Here is an 18,839-nt window from a genome sequence, read left to right as displayed (position 1 = left end):
CGCGCATAGGTTGCACACGTCGGTCACTGAGCCACGTGCAGTGATGGCACCTGAGGCGCGCACGCTGCACACTGTGGCTCGCCTGCAGAGGCTGGGACACGCACACGCCACACACGCACGCTGCACGCTGTGGTTCACCAGTGGAGGCTGGGACACGCGCACGCTGCACGTTGTGGCTCACCTGCAGAGTCTGGGACACGCGCACGCTGCACGTTGTGGCTCGCCTGTGGAGGCTGGGACACGTGCACGCTGCACGTTGTGGCTCGCCTGTGGAGGCTGGGACACGCGCACGCTGCACGTTCTGGTTCGCCTGTGGGGCCTGGGACACGCGCACGCCGCACGTTGTGGCTCGCCTGTGGAGGCTGGGACACGCGCACGCCGCACGCTGCGGCTCGCCCGCCGAGGCTGGGACACGCGCACGCCGCACGCTGCGGCTCGCCCGCCGAGGCTGGGACACGCGCACGCCGCGCGCTGGGGCTCGCCCGCGGAGGCTGGGACACGCGCACGCCGCACGCTGGGGCTCGCCCGCGGAGGCTGGGACACGCGCACGCCGCACGCTGCGGCTCGCCCGCGGAGGCTGGGACACGCGCACGCCGCACGCTGGGGCTCGCCCGCGGAGGCTGGGACACGCGCACGCCGCACGCTGGGGCTCGCCCGCGGAGGCTGGGACACGCGCACGCCGCCCGCTGCGGCTCGCCTGTGGAAGCGTGGCCTCGAGCACGCCGCACGCGCATAACGGCTTGGCTTGCCTGTCGCGGTGGCTTGGCTTTGCTGTTCCTGGCTTAGCGTGGTGTTCCTCGCTTGGCTCCGTGTTCCTAGCTTTGACTGACGTTTCCTCCCTCGAATTCCTTGGCTGGGCCTGACCTTTTATCTGCTGAGCTTGGCATTCCCCTGGCCGGGCTGGGTGTTTCCTTGGGTTGGAGTGGGCTCTCCCTGGGTGGGCCTGGGCTCTCCCTGGGTGGGCTGGGCTGGGCTGGGCTCCCCTCCTGGGGTGGGCAGGTTCGGGCTGGGATTGACCTTTCTCTTCCACCAGGTTGGAAACCCGGAGTTTCCTGCTAGTCGGTCAAGCTGGTTCGTAGAGGCGATCTGCCCGCTACTACTGGCCTCCCCTGGCTGTTAAAAGCAGATGGTGGCTGAGGTTTGTTCAAAGCCGGCTGCCTCCGCTATGAAGAAGCCCTTTGGTCTCAGGAGCAGGATGGGCAAATGGTGCTGCCACTGCTTCTCCTGCTGCAGGGGGAGCGGCAAGAGCAACGTGGGCACTTGGGCAGACTATGATGACAGTGCCTTCGAGGAGCCAAGGTACCAGGTCCGGCGAGAAGACCTGGACCAGCTCCACAGAGCCGCCTGGTGGGGTAAAGTCCCCAGAGCCGATCTCATCGTCATGCTCAGGAGCACTGACGTGAACGAGACGGACACGGAACAAAGGTAACTGGGCCTCGCTGAGAGGAGGCGGGACGGTGGGGATGTGCCCTACTGGTGTGGGGGCGGTGGCGGGGTGCCCGGCTTTATCGTCTCTGCAGGCCCCGCACCGTCCTGGCTGTGGGAACCTCAGAGGGGTCAGGGCACAGGCCTCTTTATGAGCAGCAACGTGAAAAGAAAACTTTAACTGATTTCCAATCAAATTATAATTTCCCTCGTAGAACACTAATAGACTGTCTTAAAGTGATGTACCTCGCAAAACTAAATCGTTGCAGTAGATTATTTTCAATGTACACATTTTAAAACAATGTCATATACATTATAGAAAGGTATATATTGAGAACTAAGTTCCATAGTGTATCAACTTCTGGCTAAATATTCTTCAAATAAAATTCAATATGTGTTTCATATCAATGTATCCTATGTAAATATGTTATTTACTGAGAAACCTTAGAAGGAAAATAAATGGGAAGATGGTTTGTGTCTTTGAATAGGAAGACTCATTTCTCTCAAGATATGAGCTCTTTCTGCGGGTGTTGAACAATGAGAACACATGGACACGGGGAGGGGAGCACTACACACTGGGGTCCGTTGGGGGGAAATGGGGGCGGGACGGGGGTTGGGAAGCTGGGGAGAGATAGCATGGGGAGAAATGACAGATACAGGTGAGCGGAAGGAAGGCAGCAAACCACACTGCCATGTGTGTACCTATGCAACAGTCTTGCATGTTCTTCACATGTATCCCAAAACGTAAAATGCAATTAAAAAATCTAAAAAAAAAGATATGAGCTCTTTCTGTATTTATCACTTGGACCTAAACCAAATGAAAATAGCAAAGTTTTAGCATTTTTAAATTAGGCATGCTGTCTTTTACTGTGATAAATTAATTTTTTTGTAGCAGAATAGAAAAAGATTTGCTTTCCAGATGTCAAAATTTGCATGTGCTATTTCCACAAATTGTTTGCTAACAGCTGAAAAGACATAAATGAGCAGAATAGAATAGGAAATCCAGAAATAGTCAAATGTATGTAAGAATTTAGTCCTTGATAAAGGTGATGTTTTATATTAGTAAAAAACTTAATTATTCCTAAGTGAAATGCAGGCTGTTTGGAGAAACCTAGCTAGATTTTTATGTGACAAAAATAAATTCCTGCAGTATAGAGTAAAAAACTTTAAATACACAAAAGGTGAAAAGTACCAGAAAAAAAAACCACAAATGCCTATTTATATATGCATATTAAATATTTAGGTGAAGTCTTTGTCGCCCAGGCTGGAGTATAGTGGTGTGATCTCGGCTCACTGCAACCTCTGTCTCCCAGGTTTAAGCAATTCTCTGCCTCAGCCTCTCGAGTAGCTGGGATTACAGGTGCCCATCACCATGCCTGGCTATTTGTTTTTGTATTTTTAGTAGAGATGGGTTTCATCATCTTGGCCAGGCTGGTCTTGAACTCTTGAACTTGTGATCCACCTGCCTTGGCCTCCCAAAGTGCTGAGATTACAGTTGTGAGCCACTGTGCCTGGCCTATATATGCAGATGTATTTTTATGTTCACAATGACCTTCCTAAGAATCTCCCAAAGCAAATATTCTGAAAGTTGGCTTGGCAAAATAAAAAACATCCGTATATAAGAAAAACATTAACAGAGGTCCAACATCTTTACAAAACATGTATTTTCATTTTACAGAGAATTCTTTCAAGTCAACCAAAAGACAACTAAATAAACTCAATTTAAAATTGGGCAAAGTAATTTCTTTGTATGTCTACCAGTGATCTACGCACTTAGGAAAACATAGTGTTCTGGTAAGAGAAGGAATTTAAGCTAGAGGAGGAATGAAATACTGTTTTCTGTTTCACAGAAATTAGAAAATACTGTTTAGAAATTAAAAATATTTTCTAATTTCTAACAGAATTAGAAAATACTGTTTTCTAATTCTAATTTAAGTTAGAAGAGGAATGACAAGCCAGGTGCAGTGATTCATGCCTGTAATCTCAGCACTTTGGGAGGTCAAGGAAGGTGGATCATGATTTCAGAATTTGAGACCAGCCAGGCCAGCATGGTGAAAGCCTGTCTCTACTAAAAATACAAAACTTTGCTGGACCTGGGCCTGGTGGCGAGTACTTGTAATCTCAGATACTTGGGAGACTGAGGCAGGAGAACTGCTTCAACCTGGGAGGCATAGGTTGCAGTGAGCCAAGATTGTGCCACTGCACTCTGGTCTGGGGACACAGCGAGAATCCCTCTCAAAAAAAAAAAAAAAAAAAAAAAAAAAAAAAGGGGAATGGAATATGCTTTTCTATGCACAAAGTGTGTGAGGATGAAGAACAGTGGTATTTACACAGTTGCTTAAAGTTTACGTTGCTGTGACTTTTCAAATAGATACTTTGGTGGTAAGAACTCTATTTTTAACATGTATATGCCTTTTACTCATCAATTTCATTATTCTGAAATAGCTTTAATAAATATATACATCTTTTTTTTGTATTGCTTATAATAGCAATGTATTGAGAAGAACTCATATGAAGATTTTATGAACAAATTTCAGTGCATCCATGGCATGGAATAATATGTAACCATTGAGGGCATCAATAGATAGAGATATGTTGACATGCAAAGATGTAATTTGGTATATAAAGTGAGGAAAAAATCTGTTTTACATATACACCAACAATCTGCTTTTGTGTTAGCTGAAAAGATGTAGAAAATATGATCAAATTTATTTCTGGGGATTTGTGAGTGAAGTTTTTCCCTTTCTCTTATCTGTGATTTCTGCAATGAACATCTCAAAAGTTTTAGTTAAGTTTCAGTAGTCATGAAATAATCCTTGGGAAGAGAAGAAATATGCTACTTGCATAGATACAAATAGTTTCTCACATTCTATTATTTGTTTTTATTTCTGTGGATGGGTATCTTCTGTAAACTTTTACCCTATCCAGAAGTAGAGGGAATCTGTTTACCTGTTCCAGTAGATTTTATTGTACATTCATTTTATTATATATTTATCTTCTCCTTATATATAATGTGTAAAAACTGTGGATTAATGGTTTTACTTTAGTTATATATGAAAATTAAAATAGCAAATATAACTGATTATTACTATTACAAATGTATTCCTCTACAGGAGTTTTTTTTAAATATTGAACTCACCAGCTGTATCCTTTCAATCTATTTATTCATCAAACATAAGCCAGACACCTATTTTGTGGCAGGCATATTCTACTGTCTCGCACCTATTACGTCGCAGGCATGTTCTACTCCCTCTCAGTGTCCTTCATCTTTGAAAACTTCATGTTTACATGTTGGGGCTGGGCAAACTGAGATATTTAAAATTGGGGTATTAGAACTTAATTGAAGCTTTTCCTCTCTCCTTTCAAACAAAAGCATTTCTGAAGGTAGAAATAGTAAAAAGATAACCTTTAATTGTCCTTTAAAATTTATAACAATCTTGGATAAAGACTGTTTTAGTACTTTTAAGAACTAAAATGGGATACATAAACAGCAGCCACAAAAAAAGAATGAGAGCATGTCCTTTACAGGGACATGGATGATGTTGGAGGCCATTATCCTTAGCAAACTAACACAGGAACAGAAAACACCAGATACCACATGTTCTCACTTACAGGTGAGAGCTAAATGATGAGAACACACAGACACCTACAGGGGAGCAGCACACACTGGGCCTATCAGACGGTGGGGGTTGGGAGGAGGGAAAGCAGCAGGAAATAGAAGGAACAGGTAGTCGGCTTCATATCTGGGTGATGAAACCATCTGTACAACCCCCCTTGGCACACATTTACCTATGTAACAAAACTGCGCATCCTGCACAGGTATCACTGGATGTAAACGTTGAAGAAACTCCACAAATAGTTTTCCAAATCCTTTTTTAAAAAAGAAAATTGCTAATAGTCTTAAATCCTAATATTAATGATTAGAAATACCTGATTTACATACATTCTGTAATTCTGAGTATTGAAAAAAATGAGACATACTTAGTCATTTAAATCTCAAGTTTTCTTTGGCTTAAAGTTTTTTGAAAACCAAAGTAAGAATTAGTTTATTTTAGAAATTTGTTTTTGTTTTCACCTCAGCCTTCTTATTTCATCTAAATGCCAGTCATTGGACTAGAACTGTGCCAGACCTCTTATATTATAACGTGGCCTAGCTAATGTAAGGCACCAGGCATTGTAAGATGCCTCATTATTTTACATCCCAATAAGAGAATTATTTAAATGCTGCTAATTAGTTATAGTAAATCATGAATTACAAGTGACATTCCAGTGTAAGAAATGTTCAACCGTGGAATCATCTTAGAATCACTAAAATAGAATGTTACCTGTAATCCTTAAAAAATACCTCAAAGTGTAGGTATAATTGTATTATCTCACTCAATTCACATGTCTCCAGTAGTAGTAGTAAAAATTATAATATCTAGCAATTGAGCTGTTGTGTTAGGAACTATTCTCTGTCTTTTGTGTAGAGTCTCATTAAGTATTACAGTGGTTTTCTCTGAGAAAGTTACTATTTTCATTCCCATTTTATTGTTGAGGAAATTGAGATACAAAAAGGCTAAGCAACATCTAGGAAGTGACAGAGCGGAAAGAGGATTCCAGCCCAAGTTGAATGGAATCCAAGGGCTATGCTCTTTCTGTTCAAATAGGCTGCTCTTTCACTCATACAGTGAGTAAGGAGGGGTAATAAATAGTATACTTTCTTCAAAGGAAAATGCAATGTTTGTTTTGAAGGCAGAGTAATAGCAGACTGTTCAGTGTTTGCAATGACATGAATTGCTGAGGTGGCTGTAGATAGTGCACTACAATTTCCTAAAAAGTCTTCTCACTCCCATAGAACTGCCCTCCATTTGGCCTCTGCCAATGGGAATTCAGAAATAGTAAAACTCTTGCTGTACAGAAGATGTGAACTTCATGCCTTTGACAGCAAAAAGAGGACAGCTCTAATAAAGGTATGCAGTAGCCGACTGTATCGGCACGAGATGGATTTGATTTCAATATGTAGAATAAAGATGAGTTTTCTCATTTAAATATAGCTAGTTGGTGAAACCTGTGGAATATTTCTTTTGAGTTCCTAGGATTTATGATTTGTTTTTGGTCTAATACTGACAGGCCGTACAGTGCCAAGAAGATGAATGTGTGTTAACGTTGCTAGAACATGGCACTGACCCAGACCTTCCGGATGTGTATGGCAATACCGCGCTACACTATGCGGTCTACAATGAAGACAAATTACTGGCCAAAGCACTGCTTTTATATGGTGCTGATATTGAAGCAAAAAACAAGGTATAGATCTATCCATTTTATTTTCAAAATACTGAAATGCGATTGTTTTAACACCGACCTCCTGTGTAAGGGTTAGTTTTCTGTATTTGGAAGCTCAAGCATATCTGAATGAAAATATTTTGAAATGACTTAATTGTCTAAGATTTTATTTTAAATATTGTTAAATTTAAAGAAGAATTAGAGGGTACAGCTTTTTTAAAAATGTACTTGTGGTAAATTTCTTTTTTTGAAAACACTGACATTGTAAAAGGTAATACTTATTGCTTTTTCCAATTTTTCTTTCCCAGGTTTTTTGTTTGTTTGTTTGTTTGTTTATTTTTCCTAATGACTGTAAAATAGTAAAATTTGCCCTGGAAATAAGTTTTACATTAAAACTCCAAGAAAACAAAAACATGTTTCAGTGAATAGAAATCCTGCTGCTTTGGCAAATTTCTAAGAAAAGTAATCGATATGAAGTGATGTATCTTGAGTGGCAAGGTTTAGGGTAGCTCTGATTGCTCATGAGGGAGAAATGGAAAGGGGAGAAAAGAGCAATCAGAAATATCAAGGCTAGTTTGGAAATTAGGTAATGGAGGGGAAAGACCATGAAACGGTTTTGTGTGTGTGTGTGTGTGTGTGTGTGTGTGTGTGTGTGTGTGTGTGTGGTGGTATTCATTCGTTTCTTTTGTATGGTGAGACAGAGTTCTCTTCAGTTTTATAGAACGAGTTTTCAGTTTGGGAGAGGGAGTTAGTTATAAATTGCCTGGAGATCAATGTTAGGAGGCCTCTGAGGAACCAGATTGGCAGTGAATAGGTGGTAATGTAGTGGGAAACCCTTGAGCAGAGGGAGTAACAGGTACTTAACTGACTCATGATCCTCTTCTGGTAGAAATAGCCAACTAGAGTCTCAATTCTGCTTTCTAATCTAGAATGTCTTGATGGGAAGGTGGGAGATAAGGAGCTTATAAATAACAAGATCAAGTTGGATTTTGAGTTTACTAGACCCTGTTCTTCTCTTACCTGGGAAAATTATGTGGTGTTTTCAGCAAATGAATCTCTCTCCTACTCTTTTCTCTTTTTGGCCAAATCCTCAAATGATAAAGGGAATTGGTCATGTGGCTAAGAGAGGACACCGAAGTAATTATCTATTGCACTAGTTTTCAGCTAGAATTGTGCATCTCAGTAACCTGAGGAAAAATTTTAAATAATCTACAAGTCTAGGCTCTCCCCTGAAGATTTTCATAAAGTAAGTCTAATAAATCCTGGACATGTATGTTTCAAAAGGTTTCCTTGAAGCCAGGCATGGTGGTGAATGGCTGTAGTCTCAGCTGCTGGGGAGGCTGAGGGGGAAAATTGCTTGAGCTCAGGAGTTTGAGTCTAGCCTGGGCAACATAATGAGACCTTTCTCTAAACAATGATGACAAATTCCTCAAAATCTGGATACACTCCTGCTGAGGAATCACTGAATAAATAAGTGTAATATATAAATTCTTACATCTCAGAAACTTAAGATCTCTAGAATAGTTGCAGTTGGAGTTGGATATGTGCTAATTCCTTTATATCTTTCATTTCCCATAATACTAGTTTGACTTTTTTGGGGGGTGGGAGACAAGGTCTCTGCCAGGCTGGAGTGCAGTAGTGTGATCACAGCTCCCTGCAGCCTTGACCTCCCCAAGCTCAGGTGGTCCTTCAACCTCAGTTTTAGTATTTTTTTTTTTCTGAAGTAGAGATGAGTTTTTTGCCATGTTGCCCAGGCCAGTCTTGAACTCCTGGGCTCAAGTGATTCACCTGCTTCAGGCTTTCAAAATGCTAGGATTACAGGTGTGTGCCACCATTGCTGGCCTAATCTGACTTTTATCTCTGTGGTTGGGATGTTAAAATGAATATTATTGGCAGTATCAATCAGCTTACGGAATAATACCTTCTCCTAACATCAGTTATTCACTGCCATTCAGAAGGTCTTTAGAAATTTGCAGTGAGTAGTCTTCAATAAGTAGAGGATGGTCCTCTCAGGATTTTGTGTCTCTTTGTTACCATTCAAGTGCTTAGCTCAGTAAGTTGTTAGTAAGATCAGAGTTTTCTCAGTTAGAATTGTAGCAAGTTCTAAACTTCTTTGATCAATTGAAGCTTTATTATAGACTATCCAGTATCTCTCTAAATGGTATTGGGAAAACTGGCTAGCAGTGTGCAGAAAGCAGAAACTGGACCCCTTCCTGACACCTTACACTAAAATTAATTCCAGATGGATTAACAATCTAAACATAAGTCTTAACACCATAAACACCCTAGAAGAAAACCTAGGCAAAACCATTCAGGACATAGGCGTAGGCAAGGACTTCATGGCTTAAACACCAAAAGCAATGGCAACAAAAGCCAAAATAGACAAATGGAATCTAATTAAACTCCAGAGCTTCTGTACAGCAAAGGAAACAATCATTAGAGTGAACTGGCAACCAACAGAATGGGAAAAACATTTGGCAATCTGCCCATCTGACAAAAGACTAATATCCAGAATGTGCAAAGAAATAAAACAGATTTATAAGAAAACAAACAAACCCAATCAAAAGTGGTCAAAGGATATGAACAGACACTTTACAAAAGAAGACATATATGAGCCCACCAAACGTATTAAAAAATGCTCATCAGCACTGGTCATTAGAGAAATGCAAATCAAAACCACATTGAGATACCATCTCACACCAGTTAGAATGGTGATCTTTAAAAAACCTGGAGACAACAGATGCTGGATAGGATGTAGAGAAATAGGAACATTTTTGCACTGTTGGTGGGATTGCAAATTAGTTCAATCATTGTGGAAAACAGTGTGGCAATTTCTCAAGGACCTAGAAATAGAAATTCCATTTGACCCAGCAATCTCATTACTGGGTATATACCCAAAGAATTATAAATTGCTCTATTATAAAGACAAATGCACACATATGATCATTGTGGCACTGTTTACAATAGCAAAGACCTGGAACCAACCCAAATGTCCATCAATTATAGACTGGATAAACAAAATGTGGCACATATACACCGTGGAATACTATGCAGCCATAAAAAATGATGAGTTCATGTCCTTCGTAGGGACATGGATGACTCTGGAAACCATCATTTTAGCAAACAGACACAAGAACAGGAAACCAAACACCACATATTATCACTCAAAGGTGGGTGTTGAACAATGAGAACACATGGACACAGGGAGGGGAGCATCAGAGACTGTGGTCGGTTGAGGGGGTCTAGGAGAGGGACAGCAGGGGCATGGGGAGGGTAGGGAGGGATAATGAGGGGAGAAATACAAGATAGAGGAGATAGGGGGATGAAGGCAGCAAACCACCTTGCCATGTTTGTAACTATGCAACAATCCTGCATGATTTGCACATGCACCCCAGAACCTAAAGTACAATAAATAATAAAAAATAAAACGTTTGTAGAGCATTTGCTTAATCAGGATGGCAGTTTTAAACACTGAAAACCATGGAGTTATTGAGACTACATATAGGGATTCTGTAAATTTGGTTTCACTAGTTCTGTGAACTGATTATTTATTTAGTTACCAATCTGGAAAACTTAAATACAAATTGATTTTAAATGAATACATGTTGGAAAAATTGTTGAAATGGGCAGTATGAGACTTAGTAGCAATATTTATTGCACATTGGAGCTTGATCTTTTGGTAAAACATGAAACTAAAGAAATATTTTACAAATTCTTGCTTTATACCCAACAATTTGTCTTAGAGTTTGAGAATATAGAGCTAAAAGATACAGCTCTTTGTTTAGATGGAAAAAATATTATCATCCAATAATACCACGCCAAACGCTGGCATAGAAGCAAAGATTCCTGGAACCAGTAAGTGTTTAAACTGAGTTTTTGAGATGATCAGAGTTAATGTGTTGAGGCAGAAGAGAGGTGTCTCCAAGGGAAAGAGCAGTGTGTGAGAAAGCACCGAAGAGTAAGAAGGAAGTGACTATAATTTGTTTACTTTCTATGAGTGTAAGTTTATAGGATCTTATATAGTTTCCAGTTCAGTTGAGAAGTACATAATTTTTTGAATCAAATATCATTTTTGCTTTTATTGTTTTACAGTGTGGCCTCACGCCACTTTCACTTGCTGTATATGGACAAAAAGAGAAAATGATGAAATTTTTAATCAAGAAAAAAGCTAATGTAAATGCAATTGATAAATTTGGAAGGTATAGTTATTTTTTTTAATCTCTGTGTTGTAGAATGATAGCAGTCACTCAAGTCATAAACATTTATAAGATTAACTTACTGCAACATAGTGATCAGGATCAACAAATCAGTTAAGTAGAAAAACAATTAGACTGGGCAACATAAAGAACAGTTTTAGTGGGATTCCTCTTACTACACTGACTGATGTTATTATGTGACATTTTTGGTTATATGATTTATGTTAGCTAAATGGATTTCATATTTGTCTCATGAAGTGTGAACTTTAACTTTTAGTTTACTTATGACTTAGTATTGAACTTAACTCTTTCTAGTAGTTTTTAATCTCTATGTCTTATATGCTTTTCCACTAATACACTTTATTAAACATAAATAGGAGTTGATAATCATTTTGTCTTTTGAATAACTCTGTGATGAGTTGCTTTCTTTGAAGAATATAAATGTTAGCTTATGCCTCCAAGACAATTAATTGCTATTCCCACATACTGTAAGTTCATCAGCTTTTGTTTTAATTCCAGTGTATTTTGATGTTTTGATTATTTATTTATTTGTTTGTTTGTTTGTTTGTTTATTTTTGAGACAGAGTCTCGCTCTGTCACCAGGCACCAGGCTGGAGTGCAGTGGTACCATCTCTGCTCACTGCAAACTCCACCTCCCAGGTTCAAGCAATTTTCCTGAATCGGCCTCCTGAGTAGCTGAGATTATAAGCACGCTTCACCGTGCCCAGCTAATTGTTGTATTTCTTAGTAGAGACTGGGTTTCACCGTGTTGGTCAGGATGGTCTCAATTTCTTTACCTTGTGATCCGCCTGCCTCGGCCTCCCAGAGTGCTGGGATTACAGGTGTGAGCCACTGTGTCTGGCCTTATTTTTAATTGGTATGGAGAGAGGAAGTAGAGGTAGTTTTAAGTGGGTACACTGTTCCTTTAATGAAGGCAAGGTGTAGGTGGGTGATAAGAGAAAAGAGCTAGGCTTCGGATTCACACAAGACTGGGTTTAATTCCTAGCTTTCTTACTTGATAGGTGTGTGACCTTGGCAATGTTATTTACCACCAAATGTGTTGTCATATATGAAAAGGAGGAGAATATCTCCTTCAAAATTGCCTGTGCATAAGTAAGAAAGATGTGTGTGTGCGGCATTTAATTCAGTGCCCAGCACATGCTTATTGGCATCATTAACTGAAACTATTATGACTACTGTTTTCACCATTCTTATTAATATTACTGCTTTCAGCATGCAGATAGCTCTTATGTGACCCCACAGCTGATTTTCTGTTACTGTATATCAGTCTCAGGAAGCGGGAAGGAAATCTTTACTGAAATCTTTGTTCACTTCAGATAAGTGGCCCTAGCATAGTTTCTTGCCCATCAAAGGCCTTTAAATTAGCAGCTTCTACTATTTAACACCCACTGAGATAAGAGGTTTTCTTTTTGTCCCTTCCTTTTAACTTTGGTGGTATTTTACAGAGATTAACACTTGAGCACCCAAGATGCTTATGTCTTTTAGTGCATGCAAATGTTTAATTCTGCATTGACAGGCAAGATACTAAATGGGTAAAGTATGCCAGATTAGCTTACAACTTTATTACAGTTAGGGAAAAATTACCTCTCTGTCATTTTAGGACTGTGCTTATACTTGCCGTATGTTGTGGATCAGCAAGTATGGTTGGCCTTCTACTTGATAAAGATATTGATGCATTTTGTCAAGATAAATCTGGAAAAACTGCCAGGGATTATGCTGTGTCTAGTCAACATAATATGTAAGTGTTTACATGAAAAGTCTAGTTAACACTAAATTAAGGCTTAAAATAATTACAACAACTGTATCTTATATATCAAGTGAGATGTAGTAGTTTGGTTTGGGTAGTTTTAAAGTGGCAATGAGTTAGTCCCCTGCATCAGCTAGAAATCAAGCAAAAGGTAGACCGGTTAGAAGTACCAGTGTGTTCAGGATTCTTTATCTCAGGACTTGTAAGACCTTTATGTTTACAGATTCCAACATTGTTCATTTCATCCAAGTATAACACCTATGAATGAGATAAAAAATAGTGTCACATCTTTCTTTTTTCTTTTTTTTTTTTTAATTAGTTATTTGGGTCTTGAAATGTCCAGTTTATCAGAAAGTCATTTACTGTCTTCTGAAGACTATCTCTTCCATACTCTTTGAATTTTTCAAGAACCAAAGGATTTACTAAATCCAAGGAAGACAATCCCTTTTATCAAATCAGAAGGACTAGAAACAAAGGGCACTCCAATCATTCTGTTGTTTCTGTTGATTCTGTTGCATTTTTGCCCCTGAAACTGGTCCTGCTGCCTGGTAATGGTTGATCTTTGACACCAAGATGCCCTTACTGATTCAGATCCCTCAGGTCTTCATGGTGATTCATACAAAGATGTTGAAGTTACAGCGTTTTTTAAATTCACATACCTATGCTTATATGCTCAGCCATTATTCCCAAAGCACCAGCACCATTCTCTGGCAATGTGACTTTATCCACACACAAAATGAGCTAATTGACCATCTCCCCCATATTCAGCCTAGACTTAGCTGAGACCTTCATGGTAAGAGATCCTTTCAGGCCTTTGTTGGTCTTTTCTGTAGCAGATATTCATTGGGCTTGTTCTAAATGGTCAGAGAGGTTGAAATAATGTGGCAGGAAGAGATGAGTGTTTCCTTCTTCTTTGCTACCAGTTCTGTACCCTCATGCACCTTTATATCCTGTATAATACCTGAGGCAGTAGAAAATCCCATATTTACCTTCCCAGAAGCGGCGGACTCCCAGTTGTGATTGGCCCCTTGACTGAGCTGTTTTAAATAATAATGAAAATTGCCCAAGCTACTTGCAACTCTACCTCAATATTTAAAAATATTTTCAAATTCTACCTCACAGGAAGCTATTGAAGATAATTCTCAGAATCTCAAGTAGGTTAGTTGGACTTAACAGAGCCATACCTTGTCCATGTCTCATCACTGAATGTAGGGAATCCATGAGCCCTGCACACTGGGTGCCAGAACATAGGGATCCATAAGCCCCACATGTTGGGTGCCAGAATGTAGGGCTCCATGAGCCCCACATTGGGCACCAGAATGTAGGGAGCCACCCCTACATCACCTGTGGGTACCCTGAGTTTGGTGGCAACAAAGGAATGAGAAAAAGAAAGATGAAGAGAGATGATGGGACCAGAGGGCCATCACTTATTACTTTGGAGGTGACAGTGAAGGCCCTGAGCTCTGACCATCCACTCTATTTATTGGTTACAATCACTTTGATCTACAGGGTAGGGGTGGAGTAATGGTGGGGAGAGGATGATGGTGGAGTGAACCAGTGAGCCAGAACTGAATCAGTGAACGGGAAGTGGTGTGTCATTCTAAGGATTGATAACAGTGGCAGTTTGGGGGTTTCACAAAAGAAGAACGTGTGGTTATCTTTAGCTTGTTATCTAAGTACAGCTGATGGAACACAGACCTTACAAGGAGCCCACAAGTCTGGCTACATCATAGTTCTACGAAGAGTTTTTATAGCCTTGAGCACAATGTTTATGGTAACAGAGCCAAGGTCACCCTGAACTGGAGCATGAGGCATGAAGAGGCCTTCCTCCTCAGAGGCCTCCTGCGGCCTTCTGCAGTGTATTATTCCCTGCTTATATGTTACTCATAACCAATTTATGTAGGTACTCTGTAAGTTCTTTCTAATCACATGTAAAAGTAGAACTTTCTGTTTGCTTCAGCAGTACCCATTCTCAAATTGAAACAATAAAGAGAAAAATAGCATGGCTTCCTGCATAAGGAGGCCACACAGATTTTTGAAGCATTCCATATTTTGCACAGTCAGTGGAAGGTCATTTGACTGTTTGCTGACTAGCTATAATGCAACAGAGTGATTCAAAGCAAAATGGGTGTCACCAAAATATTGAAGTTGTTATTTGTACTGCAAAAATAGTCATGTAAGGTGGTCTATGAGATAACACTGGAACTGAATAATGTGTGTGGTGTTGTGTGCAAAATATGTTGTTAGTATGTATCTTGCAACTTCTTCATGGAACCTAAAAATAAATGAAAGTAGGGTTTTGGTCTCTCATGTCAGCTGGAGATGAACATGGATATAAAGCATCATCCTGACAAACATCTGCTGTTTGAGAGTTTGAGTCTATAGGGAAGGATCATTGGTCCCAGCCAGGTCTTAACATCCATTGGTTTTTCTGTCCTTAGTGTGATTGATAGACTCCATAATAGTGGATAATCATGTCATCTACTTTAAGGAGTTATTTATCAATAAATTTAGTTACAAACTGTGAAATAGTTGAGATGCCCTGAACTATGAGCCACAAAGAGTAGGACAACTAATAAGCAAAATTAGGACTTAATAACATTTCCTGAAAACAGCAACCTTTTCATATTGGAACATATGCACAAAATACAGATTGGGTTTTATTTGAAATTCCAACATGATTTCAGTCATAAAATTTAGGAACAGATTATTCCATTGCTTTAATATTTCTGTGAGCTTTTAAAAAATGTTATCTTGTTAAATCTTTATAACAATCTAGTGAAATAAGACAGCAAAGTTCTTATTTTGTAGAAGATGACATTGAGCCCAAGAGGAGCAACTTGTCCAAGAACAAATAGCTGTTCATTATGCAGCTAGGACTTAGGCAGAGTTGGTACACATTATGTCAGACTAATGCGAGTTAACTTACTGGGTCATAGTGCCCTTGATTTCTGACTATTTCACTTTACTCTTTTTCTTGTTTATGATAAGTTTGTAGAATGTACACATAGGTGGATGGAATAATATTGTTAAGTTCTGATATTCTGATATTGTTTGAATTACTCTAAGCATTTCACATTTGGTAAGTATTTTTTATCTCAGTATTAAAAGTCTTTTTATTTATTACATTTTTATACACAGAATTTGCCAATTACTTTCGGACTACAAAGAAAAACAGAAGTCAAAAAAGTTTTCTGAAAACAGCAATCCAGGTAAGACTTCTGATAGTGAGTTACTTTAGGCCAGTTGTCACCAGGCTTTTTGGCACCAGGGACCGGTTTTGTGGAAGACAGTTATTCCATGGACTAGGGAAAGGTTGAGGTAGTTTCAGGATTATTCAATCACATTACATTTATTTTGCTACTTTATACTATTAATACATTGTAATATATAATGAAATAATTAGCAACTTACCGTAATGTAGAATCAGTGGGAGCTCTGAGCTTCTTTTCCTACAAATAGATGGTCTGATCTTGGGACAAAGGGCGACAGTGACAGATCATATGACATTAGATTCTCGTAAGCAGCACATGATCTAGATTCCTCATGTGGGCAGTTCACAACAAGGTTCATGCTTCAGTGAGGATCTAATGCTGTCCCTGATCTAACAGGAGGCAGAGCTCAGGCAGTAAGATGAGCCAGGGGTGTGGCTGTAAATACAAATGACACTTCCTTGGTTTGCCTCCTGCTCACTTCCTCCTGTGTAGTGAGGTTCTTAATAGGCCATGGACTGGTGCCAATCTGTGAGGCACTGGTCAGGAAACCTATGCTTGTACCAGCAAGGTCTCACTATTGCTGACTTCACTCCTCCTAATTTGAAATGAAAAGAGATATATTTACTTTGTTGGAACAAGATGTGTTCTTCTATCTGTGGGTTAATTGTCATGATAACAGTAATTTTGTTAGAACAAGATGCTCGGCTACCATTCATCAAAAGATTGTCATAATAAATATACAAATTGCCCAACTCTAGGCTCAGCAGATGATAATAAAAGTAGAAAATGTTTCACAATAACAAAAATGCTAGTATGCTGGATGTGGACACCTAATACATTGTACAATCCAGATTGTATAAGGACACCTTTAATTTAGCCATCTATTTATCAGAGAGCTTTTGATAACAAGGAGACAAAGATGAAATTGATGTAATTTTGATCTTTAAGGTGCTCATAACACAATTGTCTCTATTTCATTTCTGTGCTTTTTCAACAGAATTGACAAAAAAAACATTTTTATTTATGTTTTAACTTGTCCGCTTAACAAATAACTATGAAATGTTTTTTAGATACATTTTTTTTCTAATGCTACAGAACACAAATAAAAATACAAACAGAGAGGAGCTCATTATTATGATTATCATTTTTTATTATTTTGCTACTTTAATCAGGGCTTGCTGTGTGCTGGATGCCCACTGGAAATTTATAATTATGATTATTTATTATATTGATTATGTGCCAGACATAACTGATGAGGAATGAAAGCTTTTTGAATAAAGGTAGGTAGGATTGAAGGTAAGCATGCAGACTGAGTAGAATGTTTCAAGGTAAAGAAGCAGAAGAATGATGATTGGCAGAAGGAAGATGTAACAAGATTGTGTGTCTGCCGGAAGGAACTTCTAACACGATTCCCTCTGGGAGGAAGAGCAGCAAGTGCAGAAGACAAGATGCTTGAGTGAGCTTTGCAGGGTTTGTGAGCAGTTCACTTTTGCTAGTACCAAAAGTGTGAGATATGAGAGGTTGGGAGTGAGGTGAATACTCAGCTAAGGCAAGTTTATAATAGACTTTTTAATACTATAGAAACGAGTAGGTATTCAGCCTTGGTCATCATGGTGGAACCCCATCTCTACTAAAAATACAAAAATTAGCCGAGTGTGGTAGCCAGCATGTGTAATCCCAGCTAATTGGGAGACTGAGGCACAAGAATCACTTGAACCTGGGAGCTAGAGGTTGCAGTGAGCTGTTGTGCCACTGCACACCAGCCTAGGCAAAAGGGTAAGACTTTATCTCCATAAATAAAGGAATGAATGAATGAATGAATGAATGAATGAAATGAATAGCTCTTATCTGGTGGGCCATGGGCATTTTACCAGTAGAATGCTTTGGACTGCACATACTAGATGAGCAGTGGCTAAAACAGTAGGAATCAGAGTTGTTTGGGTTGTTCAGTGATATCCCAGGATCCCACTTGTCCCTCTTTCAGCTGTGTTGTTGGCAGTGTTTTATTATGTCTCCTTTCATAGTTGGCTAATCTGCAGCAGCTCCAAACATCTTGTTCTCACAACACAACATCGCAAGGGCTGCTTTTCTTCACAGTGTCTTTTAAATGGGTAGAAAACTTAGAAGCATGCAAGGGGCTTCCTGTAACATTTCATTGGATGGGTCAAACCACATGCACATCCCAAAACCAGGCACTGGGAAAGCAGATACGTGATTAGCTTAGAATACTCATTTCTCTTTCTGAAGCTGAGGAGGGGAATTGGGATAATAAACATCCCAATAGACTTGTGTTTCTTAGGCAAGAAAGAATAAGGAAAGGCTATTGGTAGGGAGCCAGCAGTGTTTGCTGCAGAGGCTCATTGGAGAAATTTGAGTAAGGGAGTCACAAGATTAAATTTGAGTATTAAGGCATTCTGGTTATGGTGTAAAAGTGGTTAGCAAACTTTTCTTGTAAAGGATGAGGTGGGAAATATTTTAGACTATGTGGTCTCTGTTGTGTCTAGTTAACCCTGCTGTTGTAGTGTGAAAACCACCACGGATAACATGTAAGCAAATAGGCATGACTGAGATCCAAGAAAACTTTATTTACAAAGCCATAAGGCAGACTGGATTTGGCCTGTGGCCTGTAGTTTGCTGACCCCTCATAAAGGATTGATGGAAGGTAACCATGTAAAGAAACCAGGAGACAAAGGAAGCTTTTGCAGTAGTAGTCAGCTATAGTTTCCTTGTCACACATCCTTGAACTAGTGTCAATGTAGTGAGAGGTTTTCACCCATGCATGGTGAAAAAAAAGAAACTTAGGAATCTTAGTTTCTCATTTAAAAATGTTGGCCTTTTTTGTGGTATTATGTCTTTTTCATTTGTTTTGCTTAAGTTTTTTTTATGTAAGAAATAACATTAATAGTTGGCCATTTTTATTTAAATAAAAGCCATTTTCTAAATGTTTATGTCCCAAATGGCAGTGGGACT

At 39.7% G+C, this 18,839-nt stretch overlaps 1 protein-coding gene and 1 non-coding gene across 2 annotated transcripts; both read left to right on the top strand.

Moving 5' to 3' along the window:
* The first annotated feature begins 1,058 nt into the window (after positions 1 to 1,058).
* Positions 1,059 to 17,217, top strand: LOC141581985 (uncharacterized). The gene is made up of 7 exons (XM_074389222.1): positions 1,059 to 1,425; positions 6,263 to 6,377; positions 6,538 to 6,711; positions 10,783 to 10,889; positions 12,508 to 12,645; positions 15,796 to 15,866; positions 17,198 to 17,217. The coding sequence occupies exons 1-7, from the start codon at positions 1,127 to 1,129 to the stop codon at positions 17,215 to 17,217; spliced, it is 924 nt and encodes a 307-aa protein (XP_074245323.1). The 5' UTR covers positions 1,059 to 1,126.
* Positions 14,604 to 14,709, top strand: LOC141582098 (U6 spliceosomal RNA). Its single transcript, XR_012514929.1, has one exon. It is a non-coding gene; the product is annotated as a U6 spliceosomal RNA (small nuclear RNA).
* Positions 17,218 to 18,839: the final 1,622 nt, after the last annotated feature.

This window comes from Saimiri boliviensis, chromosome 18 (genome assembly GCF_048565385.1).
Source record: "Saimiri boliviensis isolate mSaiBol1 chromosome 18, mSaiBol1.pri, whole genome shotgun sequence".
Taxonomy (NCBI): Eukaryota; Metazoa; Chordata; class Mammalia; order Primates; family Cebidae; genus Saimiri; species Saimiri boliviensis.
The sequence above is the reverse complement of the archived record's forward strand: the minus strand, read 5'-3'. Positions and strand labels throughout refer to the sequence as shown.

What these genes read in the sequence shown, in the direction of transcription:
- LOC141581985 (XM_074389222.1), top strand. Translation starts at nt 1,127, where the DNA reads ATGGTGGCTGAGGTTTGTTCAAAGCCGGCTGCCTCCGCTATGAAGAAG. An exon ending in ATATTGAAGCAAAAAACAAG is followed by an intron (nt 6,712 to 10,782) that starts GTATAGATCTAT and finishes ATTGTTTTACAG; the next exon opens with TGTGGCCTCACGCCACTTTC. An exon ending in GCAATTGATAAATTTGGAAG is followed by an intron (nt 10,890 to 12,507) that starts GTATAGTTATTT and finishes CTGTCATTTTAG; the next exon opens with GACTGTGCTTATACTTGCCG.